The sequence below is a fragment of the Thunnus albacares genome, chromosome 4 (genome assembly GCF_914725855.1).
Source record: "Thunnus albacares chromosome 4, fThuAlb1.1, whole genome shotgun sequence".
NCBI lineage: Eukaryota > Metazoa > Chordata > Actinopteri > Scombriformes > Scombridae > Thunnus > Thunnus albacares.
This window is the reverse complement of record NC_058109.1, coordinates 730,574-758,366: the sequence shown is the minus strand read 5'-3', so window position 1 is coordinate 758,366 and position 27,793 is coordinate 730,574. Positions and strand designations below refer to the sequence as shown.

The window sequence follows — 27,793 nt, the reverse complement described above, 5'->3', positions numbered from 1 at the left end:
GAGTCACAATCACAATATCACAGAGTAGTACAACACAGGATCTACTTGAGTCTAGACTTATTAATAATCTGCACTGGTAAAATTTGGGGAGATTATTAATTGTTATTAATTGTTGTACTTGAGGATGGTTGGTAGTGTAAGTGGGACGGATTTGAATGGTATTCAACTGTATTTCTGACAAAAAATATTAATCAAATTTACCCCCTCAAGAGGCATAATCAAAAATACTTTTGTTAATGTAGTTAGCAAGTAAACATTCAACAATTTAAGTGTGGAAACAGTGAAAAAATATTTTAGAACCAAATGTAAATAACAGTAACACCAGTAACAATGCAGGAACTCACATAATATTTAACTTAGGTTTTTAAGTCTCTGTATTTCTATGACTAATATTGTTTAAAATTTGAATTAAAGCCTTGAATCTTTCTGTAATTAAACATCAAAATGAAGAGGTAATACCAGGAGATAAACCTTTATTATAACAAATTCCTGCATGGCCAACCAGATATACACAGGATGACTAGAGAAAGTCTAAGTCCTATCTTACATCTCAGATGCCACCCTTGAAGGCTGATAACGACTGTATGGGCATCAAGCCAATATTTATCACACCACAGTTGACTCCCATGGGCACCACATCCCTTTAGGGCACCGCACGCAGGAAAATGCACTGCACATACTCATCAAACTTCAGTGCAACGCAACCAGTATTATAAGGGCGTACACAGGCTGCATACAAACAGTCCCTTAAACAATCCCATTCCCCTGCTGTGGGCCATTGAGATCATCTTGTCCTGGGCATACGTAAGATTCACAGTGGGCCCAATGCTAGGCTTGGCTGTCAGCACCAAGTGCCGCTACCCAGATACTGAGTGCCTCCCCATCCTCATCAGGCACAGGTGTAGCCACTTATTCTAATTAGGGTCCACAGCAGCTCCCCTCCCTGACCACAGTCACCTTGTTACAGCACACCCAGATAACATTTTTAATATTACCACAATAACTGCCATATAAAGTTATCTGCTGGAAATTCTCAAACACCAGTCTTAACTAGTCCTGCTTTCTGGACCCAAATTCGGTTACAGGAATGATTAATGTAATCTCACACTCACACGCACGCCTCTCTCTGGTTGTTTCTGTTCACATTTAGTTTCAATTTCTCTGACAGTCGTGGCAAAGATAGATTTCCACATCCATGCACATTTATTTCCAAAAAAAAGAGCCTGAGTCAGAGTGGGAAAAGTGTCAACAACGTTTTATTCAGTGTCGTCCACTAATTCAGGATTAATATCAGACTTACATTTCCTTAATGATGATAAAGTGGAATCTGACTGTGTATCAGGCTGCAGCTACATTACATTTTAAATATATTTGTTCAGCTTTAATCTGACAGACAAAACACAGGAAGCAGCAACTGAAGATGAAAAATATAGTTAAAGATTTAAACCATATATATATCAAAGACACAGAGACGTGACTGTCACAGTCTGATCAGTAATAATGTGTTTGGTGATTTGCACTTGAAAAGATGTAAAGGATAAAATACAGTAGATAAATGTTCAGACGTCTATTTGTATCTTGGGTCAACAGCATTCAGTGATGCTGCTCACTCAGAAATATTAACATATAATCTCCAACATTATAGGAATGATGTTCCATCAGTGGACCAATCACATGAGTAAAAGAGATCATTATTCATTGATCCTACATGTCTGAAGCTTCATACCAATTACACAGTAATGTGCAATGAGATTACACATTATGTGCAATAAACATTTCAACGCAGGAGTTGCTCTAACAAACTGACAGCTGTCTTGTGCACAGAGTCACAGTGTTATAACAGAAGGACATCCAGAGGTTTTATTCTGAGCTTGTCCTCAAACTAATCCATTTTGATTTCATGTTTAAACTTTTTTGAGGACCATTAAATAATTTTCTTGCATTATAATTTGATGGCTTCCACTCTTTTTCTGTCATGTAGTGTGAAAAAAGGTATTTATTATTTTTTTTTAAAAAGAAATGAATAGTCACAATAACATGAATGAGAAATAATCTTTTTCATTTTGAGTATTTGATTGGTTAATTATGTATATTTTTGACATTTTACAACCGTCCCTGTACACTGGGACAGTTGTAACAGTGGAGTGACTGTATTTAAATCAATTTTGCAACCTGTACATATTTCATAAAACCACTTAAATACATTGTTTCACTAGTTGACACATTGCAGTTTATAATATAGCAAATGGACTGTTCCAGTTCCAATGGTTTTTGATTTATTGGGAAAATCGCAAAAAATGTTACAACTGTCCCTGCTCTCCGCTAATATTTGAATATGAGATCAAAGGAAGAAGAACTTGTGGAATAAAGAGGATTAAAGAGGTTATCTCTTTTTCTGCTGCATTAATTTGATCCTTTTTAAAACTGCCCATCATGAGCCAAACAGTGCTAAGTCTGGAGTTTTAAGGATTTTATGAATTTTGAATATCAACACCTAAAAGATAACTGAAAATGTCTGTGAAAAGACAATGAACATCAGTAAAATTGGCTCTGTGTGTCTTAGTGTATTAGTATTTAGTATTTTGAAGGTTTATTTTCAGATAACTGAGAAGTTCTAACAAAGGATCTGATCTTTGCATTTATAGCAGTTGAATTACATGTAATGTAATCTGTATTCATTGACTGACAGCATGCAGTATCTTTTCATCACCAGAGAGTGCCAAAGCTTTATCAACGAAGAATAATACTCCACAGTATCATTACAGTATAACTGTAATGATTATTAATCAATAATTATTCCTGGAAAGGATCATCAGCTCATTGAAAAGTGTTTCCAGTTATGATATCAAAGACAAACCAGCTGTAAGTGAGTCACATGTGATAATATTAAAGCTAAACATGTGTTGAGGCTCCTCGTCTCCTCCTCTTTCCCCCTCTGCTTCTCTTCTGTTTTCCTTTTTTTCAACTCTGAGCACTTCACAGTTGTGACCAAATATTCAACATTTCCTGAAAAGCAACAGAAGTGAATTTTTAAACAATTAACAGATTAAATCCATTTCATGAACTTTAACCTGAAATTTAATATTGAACAAAATATTTGAACATTTTGACAGAATCATTAAATCACCTTTTTAAATACATGGTGGTACATTTTATTCATCCCGTTGGAAAAATTTGTGTTCATGGCTGTGCTCTAAAAATATAAATAAATATATTTCAGCTGTATAATATACTATGACGGTTTTTGGAATATTTATGCAAAAAGATGAATATCTTGTGAAGAATATAATTTTGCTAATAAATTATTTTTTACATAGATAAGTTCCTGTGTTTGAAGCATTTAAAAAGTTAATGAACCTTCTCTATAATCTTATTAGTCTACAGTTTATCATAAAATATGCTTACACTTTGCAAGATTTCATTTGAAATTGTATTTTTATTTTCATTTATTTAATTAAATTCTGTTGTTGTAATGAGTTTTTAATCATAGCAGTCATGTGACTTAGTTTTATTGTAGGTAATAATTGTTCTCTGATGCTGGGTTGAAGTTTTGGATAAAGTTTTTAGTTTGTCCTTGTATTTTAGTATTAACTATAATGGGAAACAGCTGGACTTCATTGGAGTAAATGTTGATTTGTTGCTTTACACCTCCTGATATCAACTTCTTTCCCCCTGATAGGTCACTGAGAAGTCTTTCTTTCCTCTGCTGAGTTTGTGCTGTCAACATTATTCCCTTAATGTTAAAATAATTAACACTGAATCTGTGAAATATGTGGTGTGATGCACCAGGACACATAGTGTACCCTATAATGCATTTACCTGAACACAACCTGAGCTGTAAAATCAGTCATTTCTGAGACACTTCACTGTGAGGAGATCATCATGACGGAGACTCTTAATCAGGCCACAAAATGTGACAGGTGACACACAGCAGCTCTCTCTCTCTTACTGGTTATTATGCTCTGACTTCGTATAGCAGACTGTAAATAGAGGAACTGATTCCTGAGCGCCTCCATCAAATCTACATTTTATTCTTTGCAGTCTGAATTCACATATTCAACATAAACAAAGGTTGATGTTTGTTGTCAGTGATCAGGAGGTTTATTTGTACTGAGGTTTTTACAGCATGTTAGAGTCGGAGCAGGAAGGCGGCTGTAGATCACATATGTGTTATTAAAAACAGCTGATTAAAGCAGCTGATCTTTGAGCTTTGAGCTGCAGGTTCCAACTGGTTTATGGTTTTATTGGTGTCCGGATTTAGTTTTTCAGTGTGACAGCAGCCTGCCGACACAGAGGACTGATGAAGCTCTCAGATGAATAAAGCTCTTTTTCTAAACAGACCTGGTCCAGACAGCAGAGATCTGCAGAGAGACCACGTTCATGGGAAGAAGTTGAGTAAGTGGAACTTTGTTTGGTTTGAATTTTCTTCTCTGATGTTTCCTCTTCATCACAAACAAGCTGCTCTTTGTTGGTGTGTTGACTTGTAGAACAGAGGAAGACTCTCATCATTTCATCACTGATTTCTTGTCTTTGTTTGATTTGAATTCTCTTCATTACAATCTCTAATGTTTTTTCCATGATCTAAGTCCAATCAACATCACACAAAGTTCATCCAATAGCAAATACTCAACTCAATACTTTTCTCTCAGACTGAAGAATAATAATGAACCTGTCTCTCTGTCTTTATCAGGTGCTGCAGGTTAGCAACATGGAAAGGTATTACACTCAACACTTCAAATTACAGTTGATACTGTTTCACCCTCACTGTTCAGTCTGACTCTGTGTTTCAGTTAAACATTGAATAATAACAAAACTATAAAAGTAGATTCCTGATACAGAAACCTGACTTCAGTTTGGACTTTGATACTCGAGTTGTTTTATGAAGGATTAACTCATAATTCATGTTTATTGAGGCATTTGTTGGTCAAAGTGCTTTGATAGAGTGGTAATCTTTTTTTAATCATTTTATAACTCAGTGGAATCAAGGACTATGGTTACTATGATGCACACAGTATAGGCAGTGTTTTACATTAACCAGTGAGCTCCCCCTAGTGGTTAGTGAGATGTACAGCTGGCCTCAGTGTTCCTTTTGGTCTACAATAATCCTGTAGGATGGAGCACAGTTCATGTTAATGTGTGACAGAGTTTCTTCATCAGTCAGGCAGAGTGAGGAGAGCAGAAATCCATCAGCGTGAAGAGGATCAAACTTTATTCAACTTTACTGTGCTGATCCGTTTCTTGTTGATAGTTCCTAGTTTCTCCAACAGTTACTGAGGCTGAAGAGTAAACAGTGAATTTTCTCCCTGCTGGTCTTCCTCTCTGTCTACCAGGATCCATCCGAGACCAGACTCCTCTGAACCTGAGTATGAACCTAAACCTGAGCCTGAACCTGAATCTGAACCTGGATCTGAACCCAGCTGTGTGTCTATGAAGAGTGACTGGTCAAAGGGTCGCTTTGATGATTTTAAAGGACAACAACCCTCTGCTGCAATTAAGTAAGCTGTAAATGAATGTAAAAGGACAGCCGCCCAGTATAACTGCACTTCTACTACTGCTACTCTATTTAACAACTCTATGAAGAAAACTGGTCAAACTAATCCACCATTTTCTGTCTGAAACATGAAATGATTGTATCACCTTTTATATGCACAAGCTACGGTATGTGTATGTATGAACATGGACAAATAATGACTGATAGATGTGATTCTGCTGATTGTTTCTTGTTGTGATAGCTTGTTGGTTGAAAAGTTTCCAGCAGCAGATTCCAGACTTCTCTGTACCCAGCTGTGTGTCCCTGAGGACCAATCCATCTATTGCATTACATATACATTTCGTCATTTGGCAGATGCTTTTATCCAAAGTGACTTACAAGGGAGGAAAGACAATCAAACATTAGAGGACAGTGACTCAGAAAGAGCCATGGTACAAATTCTGAAGTAGCTGACCAGATACAAGTGAAATGAGAAAGAGTGTTAGATAAAAGTTTTTTTGTTTGTTTTTTTACATAATTAAAGTAAGAAATGACTGGGAATAGATGGGTACATTAAGAAATACCATAAACAACAAGAAAGTAGTACAACAATCAACAAAAAGTGCTAAAAGGGTGAAGGGGCTCAAGTGTTGAGGTGTTTACAGAAGAGCTGAGTTTCAGTCGTTAGTCGAACGCACTTTATGGAGACGAGTAACTCATCCACCATCAAGGAAGCACAAACCAGAAGAGTCTGGATCCTGATTTCGTACCAGGCCCCGATGGTACTACCAGACGTAATAGTGGGTGATGGTGGTGTACTGGAGTGCTATATATGTATAAGTGTTTCTAACATTTTTTCCACGCCATTAACATGAGGAGAGCTGAATATTAGGAACACTTTTCAATATACTGCACTCCAGTACACCACCACCACCCACTATGACCTCAGTAATAAACATAAAGTAGAATTATCAATGTCAACAAAAACTGAAAATGTAGAAGCTTTGCAAAAGTAGAATTTATGACAGAGCTGTTGTATTTGATTGCATTAGATTGTTCCTAATAAAGTGGCCTCTGAGCATATTTGCAGTGAAACATTGACTCATAATAAAACTATAAAAGTAGAATCTTCAGATGAGAGTCTGGTATAAATGTAGTATTTCACTCTGATACCGGACTTTGATACTCAAGTTGTTTTATGAAGGATTATAATTCATGTTTATTGAGGCATCTGTTGACCAGAGTGTTTTGAATTATTTTTTAATCATTTTATAACTCAGTGAAATCAATGACTACGGTAACCATGGATACACACAATATTGGCAGTGTTTTACATTAATGGTTTGGTAACCAATGAGCTCTCCCTAGTGGTCAGTTAGATGTACAGCTGGCTTCAGTGCTCCTGTTGGTCTACAATGATCCTGTAGGATGGAGCACAGTTCATGTTAATGAACTGTTACTGAAGCTGAATAGTTAACAGTGAATTTTCTCTCTGCTGGTCTTCTTCCAGAATCCATCAGAGACCAGACTCCTCTGGACCTGAGCGTCAACCTGAATCTGAACGTGAACCTGGACGTGAACCTGGATCTGAACCCAGCTGTGTGTCTATGAAGAGTGACTGGTCAAAGGGTCGCTTCGATGATTTTAAAGGACAACAACCTTCTGCTGCAATCAGGTAAGCTGTAAATGAATGTAAAAGGACAGCTGCCCAGTATAACTGCACTTCTACTACTGATATTCAACAACTCTATGAAGAAAACTGGTCAAACTAATCCACCATTTTCTGTCTGAAACGAAAAATTATTGTGTCACCTGTTAAATGTTAAGTGCACAAAAATACGTAAATGGTAACATGTATGGACAGATATGATTGCAGTGACAGTATTCTATTAATACGGTAATACGTAACTGGTGGAATAGTTGTGAAGTGTAAGGAATTTCCCAAAAGTATTTTCCCCACTGAAAGTTTTCCTTTAAATGTGCAATGTGTAAGATTTGGCCAGAATTTTTGTTTCAAACATTCAAAAATTAACTAAATGTATCAACAAAATGTGAAGGGGGGACTGTGCTTTCGGCTCTCTGGTGCTATGGTGCCCCCTTTTTTGTTTGAACTATGTGGCCAATTCTTACACGTTGCACCTTTAGTGATGGATGGACTGAGTTAATATTGTGCTTTTATCCAAAGTGTTTTACATTTTGCTTCTGATTCACGCATCCAAACACACAATCACACACTAATGACAGCGAGCTATAATGCAAGGTGCTTCATGACCATTTGGAGCAATTTGGGGTTCAGTGTCTTGCTTAAAGACACTTCAACATGTGGACAGGAGGGGATTGAACCGCCAACCCTGCAATTAGTGGACAACCTGCCACAATGATCTCCTCAGTGTTCATCAATACAGAAACACATCAGTCTCCAAGATAATGTAACTACCGTATTTTCTCTAATAGTTGCCGGGGTCTTTATTTACCTCAACTGCAGAGGGCACCAGGCCTTATATTAGAGAGAGGCCTTTATTTCTAATCCCCTCCATTTGATAAGTATATTTGCTCATATTTTAGTATGAGGCCTCCCTGTTTTCTGATCTGCTTCCGTTTGCTCTGTTAAATTTTTGTTACTGCATTATGCATTATGCTATTAATCAAATAAAAAGCCTTAATTTCCCGACTTTTATCGTGAAACATTACACAAACATTTCAATATAACTTGTGTGAAGTATGACTGGTCAAGTACTGGGGGGGAAATATGGCCAGTGTCACATAAAAACTAAACAAATCTGAGGTAACGTTACGCTGGATATAAACATTAATAGCCAGTTAACAGCACAGTCAAATATCAAATATCAAATATCAATCAGCTGTCTCTCCAGCTCCAAGCTAACTTTCTTCCTCCCACCTCCAGCTAGCTGTGCTCTCCTCTTGTCAGTTAACAGCAGCTCACGCTACTGTTTTTTCCAGTATCTGATTCTTTTCGGGTCAGTGTCAAAAGGTCTTGCAGCTTTCGCTCTTTAATTTTCCTCTGCATATTGTAAAACTCTCTTTGAATTTGATGTCAAACTTCCGTCTGGTGGGTGCCATGTTCACTCTCTACAGTGTTGTAGAATTGGTGTTATGGAAAATCTAGTCACTGACACTTGTACAGGTCCTATATGGTACTTCAAATATAGCTACCGCCATCTTGTGGCACTTGCACATTCCTACAAACCACAGTCACATTATAACAGGCACCAAGAGGAGCGGGGCGGACATTTTCTTTCATTTGATAACGTTAAAAGGAAAAGTTAGGCTTTGCTGTCGGTTTCCCAACTCATTTTAAAAAAAGATGAGAGAAAAAGAGGGAGAGGGGGCTAGAGAGTGAATGAAGAGATGGAGCTGGTAAGAAAGCAGTGAATCAGATCAATAAAAAAATATCTAATTGTTTCACAGCGGTTACTTTCTAGAGCACAAATAAACACACCACACCCCTGCACACCACCGTACAACCCTGCAGTGGTGCGCAACACCTGATTTGGTCTGAATACGGTCTCAATCCATCCTTGTTTTTTCCCTCCCTGGCCTGTATTTGGGGCCGGTCTTTATTTGTTCGTGTCGACCACACCCCCGGCCACACCCCCGGTTTTTAATTGACCAGCCACTATTAGAGAAAATACAGTATACTATATGTTTATGTTCTGACCATCAGTTTGAATTATTTCAACTTTGTTCCTCCGTTTGGTAAATGGCTCTCAATACTACAATACCCATGAGCCTCAGTTTTCATTGCCATGAAGAATGTTATATGGGCTTTAAACTTGTTAGATAGCTGGTTAGTCAGATTGGGATGGCTGTGAAATTTGTAGGCCTACACAGCACCATGGCAGGCTGACCTTGTCCAGGTGTGGCAGTTCTCCTTCCCAGGTTCTCCAGGCCTCCAAATGTCACTTCGCAATAGTGGATCATCACAGTCTCTGTTTCGTCCACAGCAGCTGCACTAGAACTTTGTAATGAAAAGAATGAGGAAACCTGATGGATCAATCATATTGGCTTGCCAACAGTTGGTTAATGTCCCTCACTGTAGGTAGTAAAGACTCCATTGTACATAACTGTGTCTGACTGGAGAATCCATCTCAGCCCCAGGGCCAGTTCTTGAGGGTCTGTCTGGTAAGGTTGAGTATAGCTCATTACTTTCTGGTCCAATCCCTCTTAGAAGGTGACTAATCACATTGGGGTCATTACTCACCTACTGCTTCAGATCAGATCCTCTTTCTTTCAGGAGCTTGTTTAATCATTACAGCACTCTTTCAACTCTTAGCATCCTTGGGAGAAGCAAAACTCTGTAGATAGTTGTCCATGTAAAAGTGCTTCTTCATTGTTTCTCGCAGATCTTCCCCTGGTTGACTGTGGTCAAATGTGTAGAGTGGTGAGCTGGTTGTTCCAAAATGAAGAACTTGTCATTCATACATAATTGGCTGGACATCTTGCTGCATGTTGCTCCATAGGAACCATTAAAGAGGTTTGTCCTCTGGCAGCAATTCGTTCTGATGGAACACATCTTTGACATCTCTGCTGCTAACTGTAGTATGCACCCTAAAGTGCAGCAGTACATCAAGCAGGATGCTCACAGTGAGGGTCCAGGCAGCAGAAACTGCCTAAACTTCTAAGTTTAGCCATGATAGGAGGGGGAGCAGTTGAATACAACTCTCTGCCCAAAATCAGTCACCCTGTTATGAAGAATAAACCAAGACTCTTTGTATTGTTTTTATACATCTTGGGTTTGCTTTGTAGCATGACTGCTCCAGTGCAGCTCCGTCAGTATTGTAGGGCTCTGCCTCTGCTGGATTACAAAAACATAATCTCTCTTAGATTTGGCCATCATGGCTTCTGTTGGAGCATTTGGTATGGGTGTGTTCCTTGCTCAAAGGAAAGGTGGTGTATACCATTACATGCCGGCCATATTGACCTGTACTGTTTTGCGTATCTGGGAGGTTAATGGCCTCCTAATCCCTTCTTGACCTGGGGATCATGTAATTTCTCTACTTCCCTTTAGATGCTCACACACTTTACACGGGAACCCAAATATATTCCAAACTGATCCAGAACATGAAAGTGAACTAATTTAAACTGTTCGATATTTTATCAGGTTTCTTCAAAATGCCATCTTTAGCTTTTGCCTGCCTTTAGCAGGAGCACCCAACAGAATGTGAAGCTCTGTGATTGGATGTTCATTAGTGGAATTTACCTTGGGAGATGTAGTTAACTTTAACTTAACTACATAAAATGAACTTACATTAAATTACATTACATTCATAAACTTAACTCTGTAACATTAACTTTTCTCCCTCTGATTTTATATTCAGTTTTTCATCTTTTATACTGATGTTTCAATCAGGAGAGTTTGGTAATGACACAAGCCTTGAAGTGTTCCAACTATCAGTCACCTTGCGATATTTATGAGAACATAAACCAGACTTTTACTGGAAGAATCCTAAACTGGCTGCAAGAACTCTTCCCACTCCAGAGTAGGGATGCTTTAAGATAGCCAGTGTTCCTATAAATATCCATTAGTCCATACTACCCTGAACTCAGCTGTTCTTTCCTGAAGAATGAGTGGTCAATGGGTACTTCGACCTGATTATTAAACCAGATGGACTTGTTCTGACACTTCTTCATGAGATATGTTAGTCAGTCATCTCTTCTGACAGAGTGTCTTATCACAGCTTACATTAGTGTTTACAACTGGTTTTCACTGAAATAAATAATGAGAGAAAGCAAACACTGTAACAAGCCCAAAACTGTGTACAGTCTATAGTGCAAAAATAATCTTATGTTCCTCATGATTCCTCCACAGAGTGGACCAGGAGAGCTCAGAGGTTCCCAGTGGTCAGTCTGCCCAGCAACATCACACAAACCTGGACTCCATATTTATGGTCTGTACATGTACAACAACTACTTTTACACCTATTCTGTTCACAATCATCTCCATGCTGCACTTTGTAGACCAGTGGATTGTCAGTCTGTCCAACATGGATCTGATGTTTGCTTCATGATTTTAGTTTGATTGTGTCATTCATATAGTATTCTGTTCCAGCGGCTGGAGGAGAACATTGTCAGTTTTGTGAAGAACGAGCTGAAGAAGATGCAGAGGGATCTGAGTTCAGATTACCCAGAATGCTTAGAGAGTCAGAGGGAGGATGAGGAAGTGTTGAATGATGGGGAGGAAGAGCAGAGGAGGAGCAACAGAGAGGCATTTCTGAAGATCACACTGCACTTCCTGAGGAGAATGAAGCAGAAGCGGCTGGCTGATCGTCTGCAGAGCAGTAAGAGGATTTCTATAAAGATTTAACATGCTGGATAAATGAGACATTTACTGATGTGTCAAGAGATGGTGGAAAAGATATTCATATGTGCATTCCTTAGGTGAATTAAACTGCCAGATTTTCTTTATGAATAAATAAATGATCTTATTTCTTGTGTATTCATTCAGGAAGTCCTGCAGTTTGTCCGTCTAAACTCAAGTCTAACCTGAAGAAGAGGTTCCAGTGCATGTTTGAGGGGATTGCTAAAGCAGGAAACCCAACCCTTCTGAATCAGATCTACACAGAGCTCTACATCACAGAGGGAGGGACTGCAGAGGTCAATAATGAACATGAGTTCAGACAGATTGAAACAGCATCCAGGAAACCAGACAGACCAGAAAGAACAATCAGACATGAAGACATCTTTAAAGCCTCACCTGGAAGAGATGAACCAATCAGAACAGTGATGACAAAGGGAGTGGCTGGCATTGGGAAAACGGTCTTAACACAGAAGTTCACTCTGGACTGGGCTGAAGACAAAGCCAACCACGACATACACTTCACATTTCCATTCACTTTCAGGGAGCTGAATGTGCTGAAAGAGAAAAAGTACAGCTTGGTGGAACTTGTTCATCACTTCTTTACTGAAACCAAAGAAGCAGGAATCTGCAGGTTTGAAGAGCTCCAGGTTGTGTTCATCTTTGACGGTTTGGATGAGTGTCGACTTCCTCTTGACTTCCACAACAATGAGATCCTGACTGATGTTACAGAGTCCACCTCAGTGGATGTGCTGCTGACAAACCTCATCAGGGGGAAACTGCTTCCCTCTGCACGCCTCTGGATAACCACACGACCTGCAGCAGCCAATCAGATCCCTCCTGAGTGTGTTGACATGGTGACAGAGGTCAGAGGGTTCACTGACCCACAGAAGAAGGAGTACTTCAGGAAGAGATTCAGAGATGAGAAGCAGGCCAGCACAATCATCTCCCACATCAAGACATCACAAAGCCTCCACATCATGTGCCACATGCCAGTCTTCTGCTGGATCACTGCTACAGTTCTGGAGAATGTGTTGAAAAGCAGAGATGAAGGAGAGTTGCCCAAAACCCTGACTAAGATGTACATCCACTTCCTGGTGGTTCAGTCCAAACTGAAGAACATCAAGTATGATGGAGGAGCTGAGACAGATCCACACTGGACTCCAGAGAGCAGGAAGATGATTGAGTCTCTGGGAAAACTGGCTTTTGAGCAGCTGCAGAAAGGCAACCTGATCTTCTATGAATCAGACCTTACAGAGTGTGGCATCGATATCAGAGCAGCCTCAGTGTACTCAGGAGTGTTCACACAGGTCTTTAAAGAGGAGAGAGGGCTGTACCAGGACAAGGTGTTCTGCTTCATCCATCTGAGTGTTCAGGAGTTTCTGGCTGCTCTTCATGTTCATCTGACATTCATCAACTCTGGAGTCAATCTGCTGGCAGAAGAACAAACAACATCTCAGAAGTCTGAAACTAAACAAGAATCTGCAATGGCACATCTCCACCAGAGTGCTGTGGACGAGGCCCTGAAGAGTCCAAATGGACACCTGGACTTGTTCCTCCGCTTCCTCCTGGGTCTTTCACTGCAGACCAATCAGACTCTCCTACGAGGTCTGCTGACACAGACAGGAAGTAGCTCACAGACCAATCAGGAAACAGTCAAGTGCATCAAGAAGAAGCTCAGTGAGAATCTGTCTGCAGAGAGAAGCATCAATCTGTTCCACTGTCTAAATGAACTGCATGATCATTCTCTAGTGGAGGAGATCCAACAGTCCCTGAGTTCAGGAAGTCTCTCCACAGATAAACTGTCTCCTGCTCAGTGGTCAGCTTTGGTCTTCATCTTACTGTCATCAGAAAAAGATCTGGACGTGTTTGACCTGAAGAAATACTCTGCTTCAGAGGAGGCTCTTCTGAGGTTGCTGCCAGTGGTCAAAGCCTCCAACAAAGCTCTGTAAGTACACAGATAGTTGGATTTATTTATCATTATTTAAATACTCTGCTGTCTTTTCAACAGGACAGAAAAATAAACTAGAATGTGCATTTCCTGGAGAAAATGCATGTGAAAGCTAAGCTACTGCTCCAGCAGCAAGTTTTAAAAATCTTTTAGCGTCACTTACAAGTGAAATTTTTATCAAATGCTACAGAACTATTCAGCATCCCCATCCATACAACTTTGCTGAATTTGGTAACCATAAGATATTACATTAAAGATACATGATAGTTAATTTGTAGTATGGTGGTGTTTTACTAATGGCCACAAGGTGGGGTTATTGGTGCTATGCTTCAAAATTTTATGTACATTCTCATGGAGAACTTGTGCACCAAGTTTCATTTTATTAAAGACAACAGAATTGTAGGTGGAATCAAAACTGCGATCTAATGTTTGTAAGACAGTTATGCTATACTGAGCCAACATGTTACATAGTAAGCAAGATCAGATTTTCATATTTAAACTTTTAATTGCAAAGAAAATGAGGGTCATAGCTCTGACATTCTTATAATAATAATAAAGGGGAGCTGAAGTTGCACAGCAAGATGGTACACAATAAACAAAGAAAGCAAAAACATTTCTTGAAAATTGTGTATATGTGTTTGTGCATGCCAGTATGTTATGTTTTTGTATGTATTGTTTGCTTGTGTTTGTGAGAACATTTTCAGTCATACAAATGATGTCACAATGTTGGATGTTCATATTAAATGTGTCTAAAGTGTCAATTAATGAGGTAAGTACGGTGACTGACAAGGTCAAACACGCTGCAGGTTAATAAAACACATGCAAATAGACAAAACAAAATCCAATTAAGAAAACCTCCTCATCAATTTGACAACACATGCAACAACATTTAGAAAAGGTGCTGCAAATAGCACAACAGAACACATTAACAAAATGCTAGAAATACCACAACACAACAAAAGTGTTTCCAGAGGACGCTTCAGAGTGATGAACACATCAATAACTCATAAGCAAAACAGTGTTAAAATAGAAACAAGGCCTCTAAGGTAGACAATGAGCTACAACCTTAATTTCACCAAAACAATCTGTCCTCTGAGCTGGACAAATAACATTATTTTCTATGTACAGCCAACTGTGAGGCGAGTGCACAGGGACTGTCTACAAAGTGCAACACCGAAAAGACATACTTTAAACAATATTCAATAACTTCACTCTTATACAGTGTAGTGTTCCTAAAATCACTTCACACATTAATGGTCTGCTGTTGGTTATACTACAACACATAGTTTGGGGAAAAGGGTTAGGAGTTATTGAATATTGTTAATATTGAATATAGTTAATATAATATGGCCTCTGCTGACTAACTCTGTCCTCACCATATCAGACAGGGCTGGCAGGATCTATAGGTGCTGCCTTGATGGACTCACATACTTCAGGATATGTTCCAATTGATAGTGTCTGCAGGAGTCATTATCACTGATATTGGTCAGTGAAATTTCAGCACAATGCCTTACATTGTAGGTTGGAGCAGTTATCCAGATAGATAGCTTCTGACTACCATTCAGTCTCATATCCTTCAATCTGTAATGTTATCTGAGTCCATTAGCTATCAAAGCATCATTGTCTAGCATTAGCTTTCGCTGCTACAAATCAAATGTCTAACGTTACACACAAAATGGCATTTTAATGTTAACATAAGATAACATACCTCTGTATTGGGCTTTCTTTTCCTCCTCCTCTTTTCTCCCTTTTCTTCCTTGTGCACCTGAAGGTTTGGACCTTTTCATAATTAAATAAATGTGAATATCTGCCTCTTGATATCTCGTCACAGACTTTGTCTGTGATGCATCGTCCCTCTGTTTCAGTGTGCACAGTACAGGTGCAGAGCAGATGGAAAATTGTGAGGAACAGGGGTGCAAAGTGTATTTCTATTTTTCTTTGTACATTTGTTCATTTTTTATCCTAAGGCAGAAAATGAGGAAGGGCACCCACAAGACAAGGTGGCGCTCTAGGTGACTGCCTATATGGCCTATGCCTTGAGCTGGCCCTGGATATGGCTGCCCCTCGGCAGGCTTCCTGAAGCTGGCCAAACAGAATAGAATGGGCTCATTGGGAGGGGGGCTCAAAGAGACAGGAGTTAAAACGGCCCGTTTCAGACAGGCTGAACTGAGGGGCTGCATAAAGGGCCAGTATAAGATATATAAGGTGTTTTTTGAACTGTGAGTCATGCAAAGCTACCCTAGTGGGGTCCAAGAATAAAAATATGGAGCTGGAAATGAGCATAATACATCCCCTTGAAGGTTTGAGGTGACTAACAGTTAAAAACACAGAGAGGGAGAGGGGTCTTATTAAAAGGAATGTGTTTCGCAGTCTCACTCAGCAGATTGGCAGCACCTGTGTACATCTGCATTTTTTCACCTTCAACTCTACTAAGTGGTGCCCTTAGATGGCTTTGAACTCACAAACTTTGGATCTAAAAGGAGCAAGGAAGTGGCATGAGCTTAAACTGCGGGACAATTCAGATATACTGTTACCTAATGATAAGATCACTGTTTTTTATGATGCATATCAATCTAAATATTAAAATTATTAAAGAGCGCTGGATTCACATTGAATGATGGTATATGATAAACATCTAAAGCAACTTTGATCATAAGAGCAATGTTATGAGGAGCACTGCCATGAGCTAGTATTGATCCCAGAACTTTATAATCAAACAGGGAAGCTGACCATTACTGGGACTTCACCACAGAGCCATCCAAGGATCCACAAACACAGAGAGCAAACTCACATTTTGTTGAGGAAAAACTGATTTGCTTAAAATCAAGCTTCTGGGTCATATATTTGAACATGATTAGTGACAGGAGAAACTCATGCACAGCATTAGGATGTATACCATGTACAAAGTGTTTGAAGGAAGAGAGAATCTGTAAGTTTGAGAAGTGGGAGAGAGAAGAGACTGAGAGCCTGCAGATTGTACTGTTGTCAATGAAAGTGTGACAGTGACTCCCTATCAATTAAGGTTTAGATCTCAAAAACTATAAGTCCTATGGGAAATGTATTTACATTGTGTGAGAGAGGAGGCTTGTGACAATATTTTAAGGTATAATATGTGATTGAGGAATTAAAACTGTGGGAATGAGACGCATTTAGATTTTTTTTCTGGTCTAAAAATAATTCTGCTCTGCACTCAGCCTGATCACATGACACACTGGTAAGACCTGAAAACTGCTGTGAAAGCCCTCACTTTAGATGTTAATTGCTCCAAAAGTACAAAAGGTATGACAACATAATCTGACAACTGAAAATTCAAAGTTTTGTGAATGTTCTAAAGTTTGAGTTGGTTTTGTAGGATGTCCGAGCAGTTGAGTCTCAAATTAACAAAGGTTCCAACTCAGTTTGACAATTCCTAATGTAAACTGCCATTATCAATTTTAATACTTCAAAAATAATATAAAATAACTGAAACATGTTACAATAAAGAAAAACACAAGCACACATCTCTTGAAGAATATGTATGTTTTGCTGTTTAAACAAAGTTTAGAGGACAAACAGTACAGAAGTAGATAGATACCAAAAAAGGGCAAAATAAATAAAGAATAAAGTACAAAGAGCTGCTGTGCAGCTCTCCCACACTAATGTCTTACTTGTTTTTTCCTTTTTATTTCCTCTCAGGCTGAGTGGCTGTAACCTCTCAGAGAGAAGCTGTGCAGCTCTGTCCTCAGTTCTCAGCTCCCAGTCCTCTAGTCTGAGAGAGCTTGAACTGAGTAACAACAACCTGCAGGATTCAGGAGTTAAGCTGTTGTCTCCTGGACTGGGGAGTCCACACTGTGCACTGGAAACTCTCAGGTCAGAATTAATCAACCTGTTCAATAGCTGAAAATTTTAAATCTGAATGATATTTGAGGATAAACATTTAACCTGTGTAAGAATATCCCTGCTAATATGACTTGTCAAACCAGTTTTTACTAAACTCCAGCAGTAGATAATTACTGTCCATGCAGATTTTTAGTGTTCTCTTTTTTTGTGAATTATTAAGATTTCTTCCAAATGTGTCTAAAAACCATTGCACCACTGACAGCTAAGTATTCACAGTGGGTTCCTCAAGCATCAGTTTCAGGCTGAGCAGACTTGTGGCCTCTGTCTGGTGGATACTTTGATGAACCACTGTGAAGTCACATTTTACGACAGGAGGCTCCTTGATTTTGTGTAGTTTAACTTCAACATACCAAACCTGAAAAGTCCACACAGTACTCTGCTAAAAAATATGTCGTCTTTCTTCCTCTTGGCAAAAGTTTCACTTTTCATAAACACATTTTAATGTTGTTTTTTTTACATTTAGATCACAATGATGAGGTAAAAACATGCTGCTGAATCATTCCTGAACTGGTGACTTTTCCCATCTAGCTGGATGTTCAACTTCCTGATTCAGTTCATCTTCTAGTTAGTCAGTTACTTTGGAGACAGTTTGTTGTTGTATCTGACTGCACACAGCAGTACTCTGACTGTCTGACATGTGTGGTGTTTTGTGTGTTTGCAGCCTTTCAGGATGTCTGATCACAGAGGAAGGCTGTGCTTCTCTGGCCTCAGCTCTGAGCTCCAACCCCTCCCATCTGAGAGAGCTGGATGTGAGCTACAATCATCCAGGAGACTCAGGAGAGAAGATGCTGTCTGCTGTACTAGAGGATCCACGCTGGAGACTGGACACTCTCAGGTATGGAGAGACAATGTCTGAAAGAGGAGGAAGAGCTGGAAACATTTTCTCTGTTAGCACTGATCACAGATCTCAACTGAATCTTTGAGTTTTTGTTATTTCTAACTTAAGTTTCCTGTAAATGTTAGAAAGTTAAACCTGATTAGATACAATCAGGGTTTCAGAGGGATTGGTATACTGGATTCAGATTTGATAAAAGTCTATCAAAGCCCAACGACACATTTGAACAGAATGATAAAACAGTCGACTAGAGCAATGTAACGTCCATGTTTGCTTGCTGAAAGAGAACGTGCTTCTCTGACCCCCCTCCTCCTTTCAGGCTGCAGTCTGCTGGAGGCCAATGGTTGACACCAGGTCTGAGGAAGTGTAAGTGTGCTTTTCATTTAATTCATGAAAACAAAGCAAACTTCAAACTGTGACATCACTCACTCACATCATACTGAGGATAAATATGATGTCATCATCAGAAAATAGATCAATAATTGCAGCTGTATTGTGTCACGTTCTCTCCATCAGATTTCTGTCAACTCACACTGGATCCAAACACAGTAAACAGAAAACTCAAACTGTCTGACAACAACAGGAAGGTGACGTATGTGGAGGAGGAGCAGTCATATCCAGATCATCCAGACAGATTTGACTGCAGGTGGCCTCAGCTGCTATGTAGCAATGATCTGACTGGTCGCTGTTACTGGGAGGTTGAGTGGGAAGGACAGGCTTTCATATCAGTGACTTACAGAGGAATCAGAAGGAAAGGAGACAGTGATGACTGTGGGTTTGGAAGGAATGATCAGTCCTGGAGTCTGAGGTACTCTGATGGTGGTTACTCTGTCTGGCACAATAACAGTGGATCATCCATCTCGTCCTCGTCGTCCTCCTCCTCCTCCTCCTCTGTCTCTAACAGAGTAGCAGTGTATGTGGACTGTCCTGCTGGCACTCTGTCCTTCTACAGAGTCTCCTCTGACTCACTGATCCACCTCCACACCTTCAACACCACATTCACTCAGCCTCTGTATCCTGGGTTTGGCTTTCGGTCTCATGACAAGTTTGGTTCCTCAGTGTCACTGTGTTCTCTGTAGGAGGGAGAGTCTCCTGCTGTTAGAGAAACTTTTTCATGTTATTTAGTAACAACCTGATATCTGTGGCTGTAAATGCAGTGTCTAAACCCAACATGGTTTCATGTGAAACACGATGAGTTGTCGCCTGCTGAGTGTCTTTATCCTGCTGTCTGTCATCACGCTGCTGCTTCCTGCAGCTGAGACACAAACAAACTCCAACTATTCAATCTGGATTACTTCAGCTAAACACATTTTAATTCATATGTTAGTGTCAGTCAGAAGGATGACACTTTTATGTTTTGTCTTCTGGTTAAATATATAGAATTATAATGCACTCAACATATTATCTATGTTGGGTGGACGAAATGCAGTATTTGAAAAAAATGTCATTTAAGTTAAATAAGGCTCATGATTATTTTATTAAATGGAAATAATGATAATAACACTATTTAATGAAGATCCTCCTTTTGTCTTCCTTTCTTTATTTAATGACACTGTTTTATTCTAAAACATTTTTATAGCCATCTGATCTATGGAATGGCTTCTTGCATTTACACATGGTATTAAAATACATTCACATTTTTTCAGCTGTGCTCACATTGTGATAGGATCCCAATATGCAAATGAACTGGGTGGAGCTGACCAACCTGTCAAAAAACATATTGTGGCCACAGAAACTGCTGCCATGAATGAACGTCATTCACTTTTTTGCAGGGGAAGACTTCTAGTTACTGCTACTACTTGTAGCTTTTATGAAGGTTGTTTTAACTTTCAGGAAGAGGTGGAGCCAGATGACCTTTCACCTTACTGGAACCATTTTTTTCTTATGAAGGTGTCACACTGTATGGATTGCATTTATACCTGCTGAGATCTGATCACAATGCGAGCCTGACTCCAAATGTGATCTGGCTGGTATGATTGCATTTCCATCACAATGCGTCCTGAGTGCATTAACAGTTGCATTAACATGTTTTTTCTTATCCAGATAACGTATCCTGATATAGATCGCAGGTTAATGCCATATGTAAATGGGGTGAATGATCCACCTCCACACCGTCAAGTGAAAGGTAACATCTTGTAGTTTCTGGAAATGTTTGTTTAGCATGTGGCTAAAACACAACCAAAACTACATCAGTTCAAATATGGCTCAAAAAAGTGTTTCTGGTCCTCATCTATAATGAGTCATATTTGAATAACTTTAACTAGGACTTTATGCCACAACTATGCAAATCACCACATACCTTCTACATCTTGTCAACTGCACCTGTATAAAATTCCAGACCTCTAGGCCTAACCTTATGGGAGCTAGATAGTTTTTAGTTTGTGGTGTCACTGGTGTCTCAGAACCTCTCCATGACGTCTCTAAGTGGCCAAATTGTGCCAATTGCTTTTACTCATTACTTCACTGCGTGATGCTGAGCTGCTTACAACTGGCTTAAGTGGGTCGCTGGTGAGCCAGTGTTAACAGGTTAATGACTTACAACTTACATTGTGTGTGATGTGGTTACCAGGTTTTGAAAAGGAAGAAGAACTTGTGGAATAACAAGACTAGGTCAAAATCTACATGGCTGGACCATGTATGAGACACTAGAGGGCTTTTAATCTGAAATGACAGATACAGAAAGTGGCAACACGTGGTGACCAAGCCCCCAGGAATTACACTGGGCTTTGACTGAAGACAATTTGATATAGGGCCTTTCTTAATATCAAGTACACCAAGTTTGGACTTGGCAAGTGGACTCAGGAGTACAAACTTCCGCAGATGCTGTCATTCTGTAATTGGAACAGCAGCATTCCTGCTGACAGCATCAAATAATCAGCAATAAATAATGTACATATGAACTCAAAACAAATTGATCTGCATGTTAAACGATGAAGCTGTCATGTTGTTTAAAATAAAATTGTTTACTATGAGATATGATCAGAGTGTGTGTGTACTGTAACTGTCCATCATTTTAAACCAATATTTAACATTTGGCCTGACACTCAAGTTTGTGTACATGTGCTCTATTGGAAGAGCTGCAGTAATCTGTGTAATCGGTGGTGCTTTTGCCTTCGCCGATGTCACAACGTTGGGTTTCTACATGATGTAAACTAGTTGTCCACTGGCAGTTGCAGGTTACTGTACACACAAGTGTTTCTGCTTTTGTTATTTGGCTTTATCTTTTTTTGTTTTTTAGAGAGGTATAGGAGAATGTGAATGCTTATGTTAACTACTGTGCTTTCAGCCTTGCTAAACTATATCACTGCAAGCACCATTATGTCTCATTGTGTTTTCTGGGTTTTTGGTTTTCTGTTTGCTCTGTGTTTTTCCTCCTGTATCCCCAGCCTGCATTTTCTCTCACACCTGTCCTGCATTAGTCTCGTTAGCCCTGTCTCGCTCCCTGTGTCTTCCCCAGCCAATCGGCTCCCAGCCTGCCCTTATGTCTTGCCACCTGTTCCTTATTGTTTCATTAGTTCAGTTTGTATTTAAGTCCTGGTTTTCAGTTCAGTCTTGTTGGATCTTTTGTTCTGTATTCTGTTTAGTGGTGATCTGCCAGCTTTTGTTTTTGCCTGCATGATCTTATATTAAAGAAGTAATTCTTCAGCCTTGCTTTGCCTACAGTCTCCTGCTACTCCTGAACATGTGGCCAAACATCTAGGCTAAGTTCAATTTTCTATTCAGATATAAGTGCAGGGAACAGCAGAACTTCCATGGCAAACCACAGTGGGTCAATGAAGTGATGCAAGTTACTGAAGCAAAGATATTAAACTATATGTATTAAACTATGTAGAATGAAAAAAAAACTTCAATTTGGGGCAATGGTTGTTAAGTCTGAATTCAGGACGGTTGCGGTTAATTTCGAGCCCTGGTCTCTCCTCACTCTGTCTGACTGATAAAGAAACTCAGACTCTGTCACACTAACATGAACTGTGCTCCATCCTACAGGATCATTGTAGACCAACAGGAACACTGAGGCCAGCTGTACATCCCACTGACCACTAGGGGGAGCTCACTGGTTACAAACCATTCATGTAAATGGTTGTGTGACACTGGTAACACTTTGACAAACAGATGCCTCAATAAACATTAATTATAATCCTTCATAAAACAACTTGAGTATCAAAGTCCAAACCAACATTTATACCAGGCTGTCATGTCAGGATCCTACATCTGTAGTTTTATTATGAGTCAATATTTAACTGAAACACAGTCAGACCGAACAGAATCAGCTTAGTTTACTTTTGTCTTTTAAAAAAACATTTTCATCTGAAACAAGATTTCTCATATTTCACTGCTGTCACTTTAAGACGACATGTCAAAAACAAAAACTGTTTGTGTTAAAGAGGCTTGATGTAGTTTTAGGTAGAATTTGGGAAGAAACTGTTGTAGAGGATATTTAGAGAGTTGTAATGATTCATAAAGATGAAACCAGTGGTTTCCAACCTTTTTGGCTTTTGACGTCTTACAAAAAGCAGTGTGTAGTCGGGGTCACATTTCACATGTCTGAGTTGTTAACAGCTCCACCAAATAGTGATTTTTCCCTCTAAACTTCTCACATGCTTTCATTTCAATAAATGTTCAAATGATCCAATATTTCAGCAAAAATCAAAGATTAGAGAAAAAGTCCAAAAACTGAAAACAGATTTGTGTATCAGAACTTTGTTTTTTCTTCTTTCCTCTCCCATTAATCATCTCACCACCCCTCAGATTTATCTGCTGACTCTTTGGAGGGGCCCGACCCCTAGGTTGGGAACCACTGGACTAAACTAGCTAACTGTATATAAAGTAGTGTAAACTAGCTCCACCTCCAGCAGCTACAACAGTAACATGCTGCTCTAACACTGATGCTTCACTATTAATAATCTAATGATGTCATATATAATAATATATCAGTCAGAGGGACCAAACCACTACTTTTACTGCAATACTTTAACTACATCAAGCTCATAATACTTATGTACTTTTACTGCAATACTTTAACTACATCAAGCTCATAATATTTATGCAGTATATTTTACATTGCTGTACTTTTACTGCAGTAAAGGATCTGAGTACTTCCTCCATCACTGCTTCTGTGTCCCAGAATCTGAGCTCCTCTCTGACTACAAGCAGGATTTAATCTATTATAAAGTTCACACAGTATCATGTATAATATGACAGTTATTGAGGATCCATAAATAGCTCATGATGCTCATTTGCATTTGCACAAAAGTTTGTCTGCTTGTTTTCTTTCATATTTGAGCAGAGCAGCTCCTTTCATTGTCACTGAGAGCTGCAGAATATGCAGATAAATGGGATGGAATGCATTGTTGTGCACCATGAATGAAGAAAATAACCAGTAAGTGGGCTGCATGCGGCATGCTTCAAATACCTCTGCCAGCTCTGCGAGTGGACGCTGCAGAGATTCTCTTTGTAAACAGATCAACAGTGATTCAACGGTCGGATATCCAGCAGTTTGGTGTCATAATGAAGCCTCACTTTCTGCCATATTCACATGGAAATGTTAAGCTGCTTATTACCATATGGCCGCACTTACAAGCAATAAAGTGCTGTAGGAGCTGCTGCAGGGAGAATGGGACGCACGCTTCCCAGTTCTTCCCAGCTGACAGCTGTGAATGGAGACACTGTGAGAAAGTGTTTATCCTCCTCTGAGCAGCAGCTGGACCTTTCTGCCCATTCCCGCCAAAAAACTTCTCCTCCACAGAGAAACTCTTTGGAAACGAGACACTGAAGTCACGTTTAAAGTCAGTTATTGCTGACGTTGTTTAAGACTGATTCTGAGTTTGAATGTTGTTTGTTATCTCAGTCCTGTGGACACTACTGAGTAAATAAAATGTAGGTATGATCGTCATAAATCTGACAATTTTAAAGAAGATATTTATGGAAGATATTTATACATTATGTTGACATGAAATCTTATAATATATTTGCACATCTGTGATTTTTGATCTAACATGGAGCATTACATTAACACTATATTATTATTATTATTATTATTATTATTATTATTATTATTATTATTATTATTATTATTACTGTTGACTCCTGGTCAATATTTTGTACATTTCATTTCATTGTCTTCTATTTAAAATTTAAACCTGTAGCAGCTCCTCTGGCTTTGAAAATGTTACATGTTCTTACTGTAAATGTTTTTCTTTCTTTTTGATATTTTTTAGAATTACATAATTCTATACAATTACATATATTTTGACTGTTATGCACAACAGCACCAAGGCAAATTCCTTGTATGTGTAAACCTACTTGGTAATAAACCTGTTTCTGATTTTGTTTTACCTTGATAGATTATTTTAAGGTGATTCTGTTTTTACAAACGGTGAGAAAACAACCAACATCCAAATTAATCTGAATTTAAATTTCTAGGTATACAGGGTAAAATGTGACCCTAAGATGTTTGAAGACATACACATACTTTGCTTTGAATAGTAATTTGTGTCTCGTGTTTTTTTCCACAAAAGAAGTTAAATTACGTCATTAAAAATTCTTAAAACGACATCGTCCCCTTCACGTAAAAATCCAGAATCTGTGAATGTGTAAATATTGTTGGTTTCTAAAGTTTTCCTGCTGGACACCAGATGTCTCCTCCTTCACTGTAAAGTTCATTATCAGTGTTTTTGAACTGGAGGCTTCAAGTTTCCACATCACACACTGCGTCAGCCGCGTACTGGATCACGATTGGCTCCAAACTGGTTGTGATGTCATAAATCCTGCAGGTATCTAAAGGCCTTAACATCTGATTTTCAGTGAGCTCACAGAAACTTTCCTCCTTCAGCAGATGAAAACAAACTCTGCACATTCATCATCATTCATCATTGAACTGGAGAAACAGAAAAACACATGTTCTGAGTGGAGAAAAGTCGCTGCAAAATCATTTCAGACAATCAAATCCTGGAGGGACTGAACATACACAGGTCAAAATGTGACCCTTTACTGCCTTTTACAAATGCTAAGATGTTTTAAAGACTAAATAACATTAATAACAACCACTTGTAGGTGTAATATGCATATAACAGCGCCCCCTGCTGCCCTGCAGGTTTCCTGGTGCCAAACGATGACGTGAGAGTGATTATTTAATAAAGTGAACTGACGCTGTGTGGGTCTGCCTCTGACAGCAGGTTCCCACACTTTACAGCTCTATACTCACAAAGAAGGTTTCAGTGCCTTCATGCTAAATTGACCGTCTATTGCTGTTTGGACAATGAGGGCGTCCCATGGGAACAGGTGGAGTGTGCAGTAAAAAGAAGAAGACGAAACACAGCGGAAGGCTGGGAAAGACGAGGAAAAGTTGACTTTGACCCACCTTCACATTCATCCTCCACCGGTGGGAAAGAAATGTTTTGTTTATCATAATATTATTCTAATAACAGCATTAAACACACCTGGCTGTGTCATGAAGAATATGTCAGCCTAAATGAATCCAGTCCTCCCAGTCATATTAATACTCACATTCCTCCAGACACTGGCCGAGGAGGAGGAGTCGCAGCCTCATTATCAACTCTAGACCTGAACTTCATTATAACTCATTAGAAAGTCTTGTTCTTAGTCTCTCAGCCAACCTGGAAAACTTTACAGCCAGTTCTATGTGTTATAGTGTACCGTCCTCCTGGTCCGTACTCTGAACTCTTATCTGAATCTCAGAGTTTTTATCAAACTTAGTCCTTAGTACAGATAAAGTAATTATAGTAGGTGATTTAATATTCATGTGGACGTTGATAATGACATTTATCTCATTATTAGACTCAACTGGCTTCTCTCAGTGTGTAAATAATCCCACTCACTGTCTTAATCACACCCTCCACCTTGTTCTGACTTACGGCATCAAAATTGAACATTTAATAATTTTTCCACAAAATCCTATTTTATCAGATCATTACTCAATAACTTTTGAATTCCTATTACTGGATTACACACCATTAGACAAAAATGTCCTCACTAGATGTCTCTCTGATAGTGTTGTAGATAAATTTAAGGAAGCAGTTCCATCAGTACTGAATTCACTGCCATGTCTCAATACTACAGAGGACTCTTATGTTAACTTTAGTTCCTCCCAAACTGATAATCTTGTTGATAGTGCTGCAGGCTCATTACGAATAACACTCGACTCTATCGCCCCCTTAAAAAGGAAGATAATAAAACATAAGAGGTTAGCTCCATGGTTTAACTCCCAAACCTGCAAATTAAAGCAAACATCATGAAAATATGAAAGGATTTGGCGTTCCACCAAAGTAGAAGAATGTCGCTTAGTCTGGCAAGATAGTGTTAAAACATATAGGAAGGCCCTCTGTAATGCCAGAGCCGCCTATTACTCAGCATTAATAGAAGAGAATAAAAACTGCCCTAGGTTCCTTTTCAGCACTTTGGCTGACAAAGAGTCATAACTCTACTGATCCATGTATTCCTATAGCTCTCAGTAGTAACGACTTTATGAGCTTCTTTAATGATAAAATTCTAACTATTAGAGACAAAATTAACCACCTCCTGCCCTCAACAGGCACCGTTCTCTCCCCAAACACAGGAACCTTAGAAACAGCTGTAAATCCTGACATATATTTGGACTGTTTTTCTCCAGTAGATTTGTCTGAACTAACTTCAATGATTTGTTCAGCTAAACCATCAACCTGTCTCTTAGATCCCATCCCAACTAGGCTGCTTAAGGAAGTCTTACCCTTAGTGAGCACTTCTTTACTAGATATGATCAATCTGTCTTTAGTAACAGGCTATGTACCACAGTCCTTTAAAGTAGCTGTAATTAAACCTCTTCTTAAGAAGCCTACTCCTCCACTCTTCCAGTCGTTACAGTAAGGTAATGACAAAAACCCTACTTACTCGTTTAATTTTTTTATTTTTATTCATTCATTTTCTGGCTCTTTGGAGTTGTCTGATTGGTTGTCTGAATATAATAAAAAACTATTGCTGTGCTGTCTGATCTTTGTTTGTGTGTGTATATATTTATATATATATATAAATATACTCTCTATATATTTCATTTCAGTGAATAGAAATAGTGAATAGAAAGTATAACAGACAGTGACACAGGTCACTTTCCTCCCATCTCCATGCAGGCTGCAGTGGGGAGGGCGGCGGGGGGGCACAAAGCATTCCTGGAGCTGTTGTGCTGAACCCGGCTTTGACTGAGCGCCAAGGGGGGGGCAGGTGCTCCAGCAGCAGCCTGACCCCGGAGCCTGGAGGTGGGTCCTCGCCACAGAAAGACTTCGCACACTCGTCTGAGAAAAGACACTCATGGCGGGAAAACTTCACCATTGTCAGAAACCTTCTGTCGAC

General features: G+C 39.2%; 2 protein-coding genes across 2 annotated transcripts in view; one reads left to right on the top strand and one right to left on the bottom strand.

Moving 5' to 3' along the window:
- LOC122981346 (nuclear factor 7, ovary-like) overlaps positions 1-27,793 on the bottom strand; it is a 504,535-nt gene that overhangs the window by 240,307 nt on the left and 236,435 nt on the right. The gene's annotated exons all lie outside the window — the stretch shown is intronic.
- LOC122980482 (NLR family CARD domain-containing protein 3-like) lies at positions 826-19,909 on the top strand. Its single transcript, XM_044348533.1, has 10 exons — positions 826-899; positions 5,331-5,495; positions 6,981-7,145; positions 11,301-11,379; positions 11,541-11,769; positions 11,937-13,734; positions 17,413-17,586; positions 18,278-18,451; positions 18,771-18,817; positions 18,968-19,909. The coding sequence occupies exons 1-10, from the start codon at positions 826-828 to the stop codon at positions 19,528-19,530; spliced, it is 3,468 nt and encodes a 1,155-aa protein (XP_044204468.1). The 3' UTR covers positions 19,531-19,909.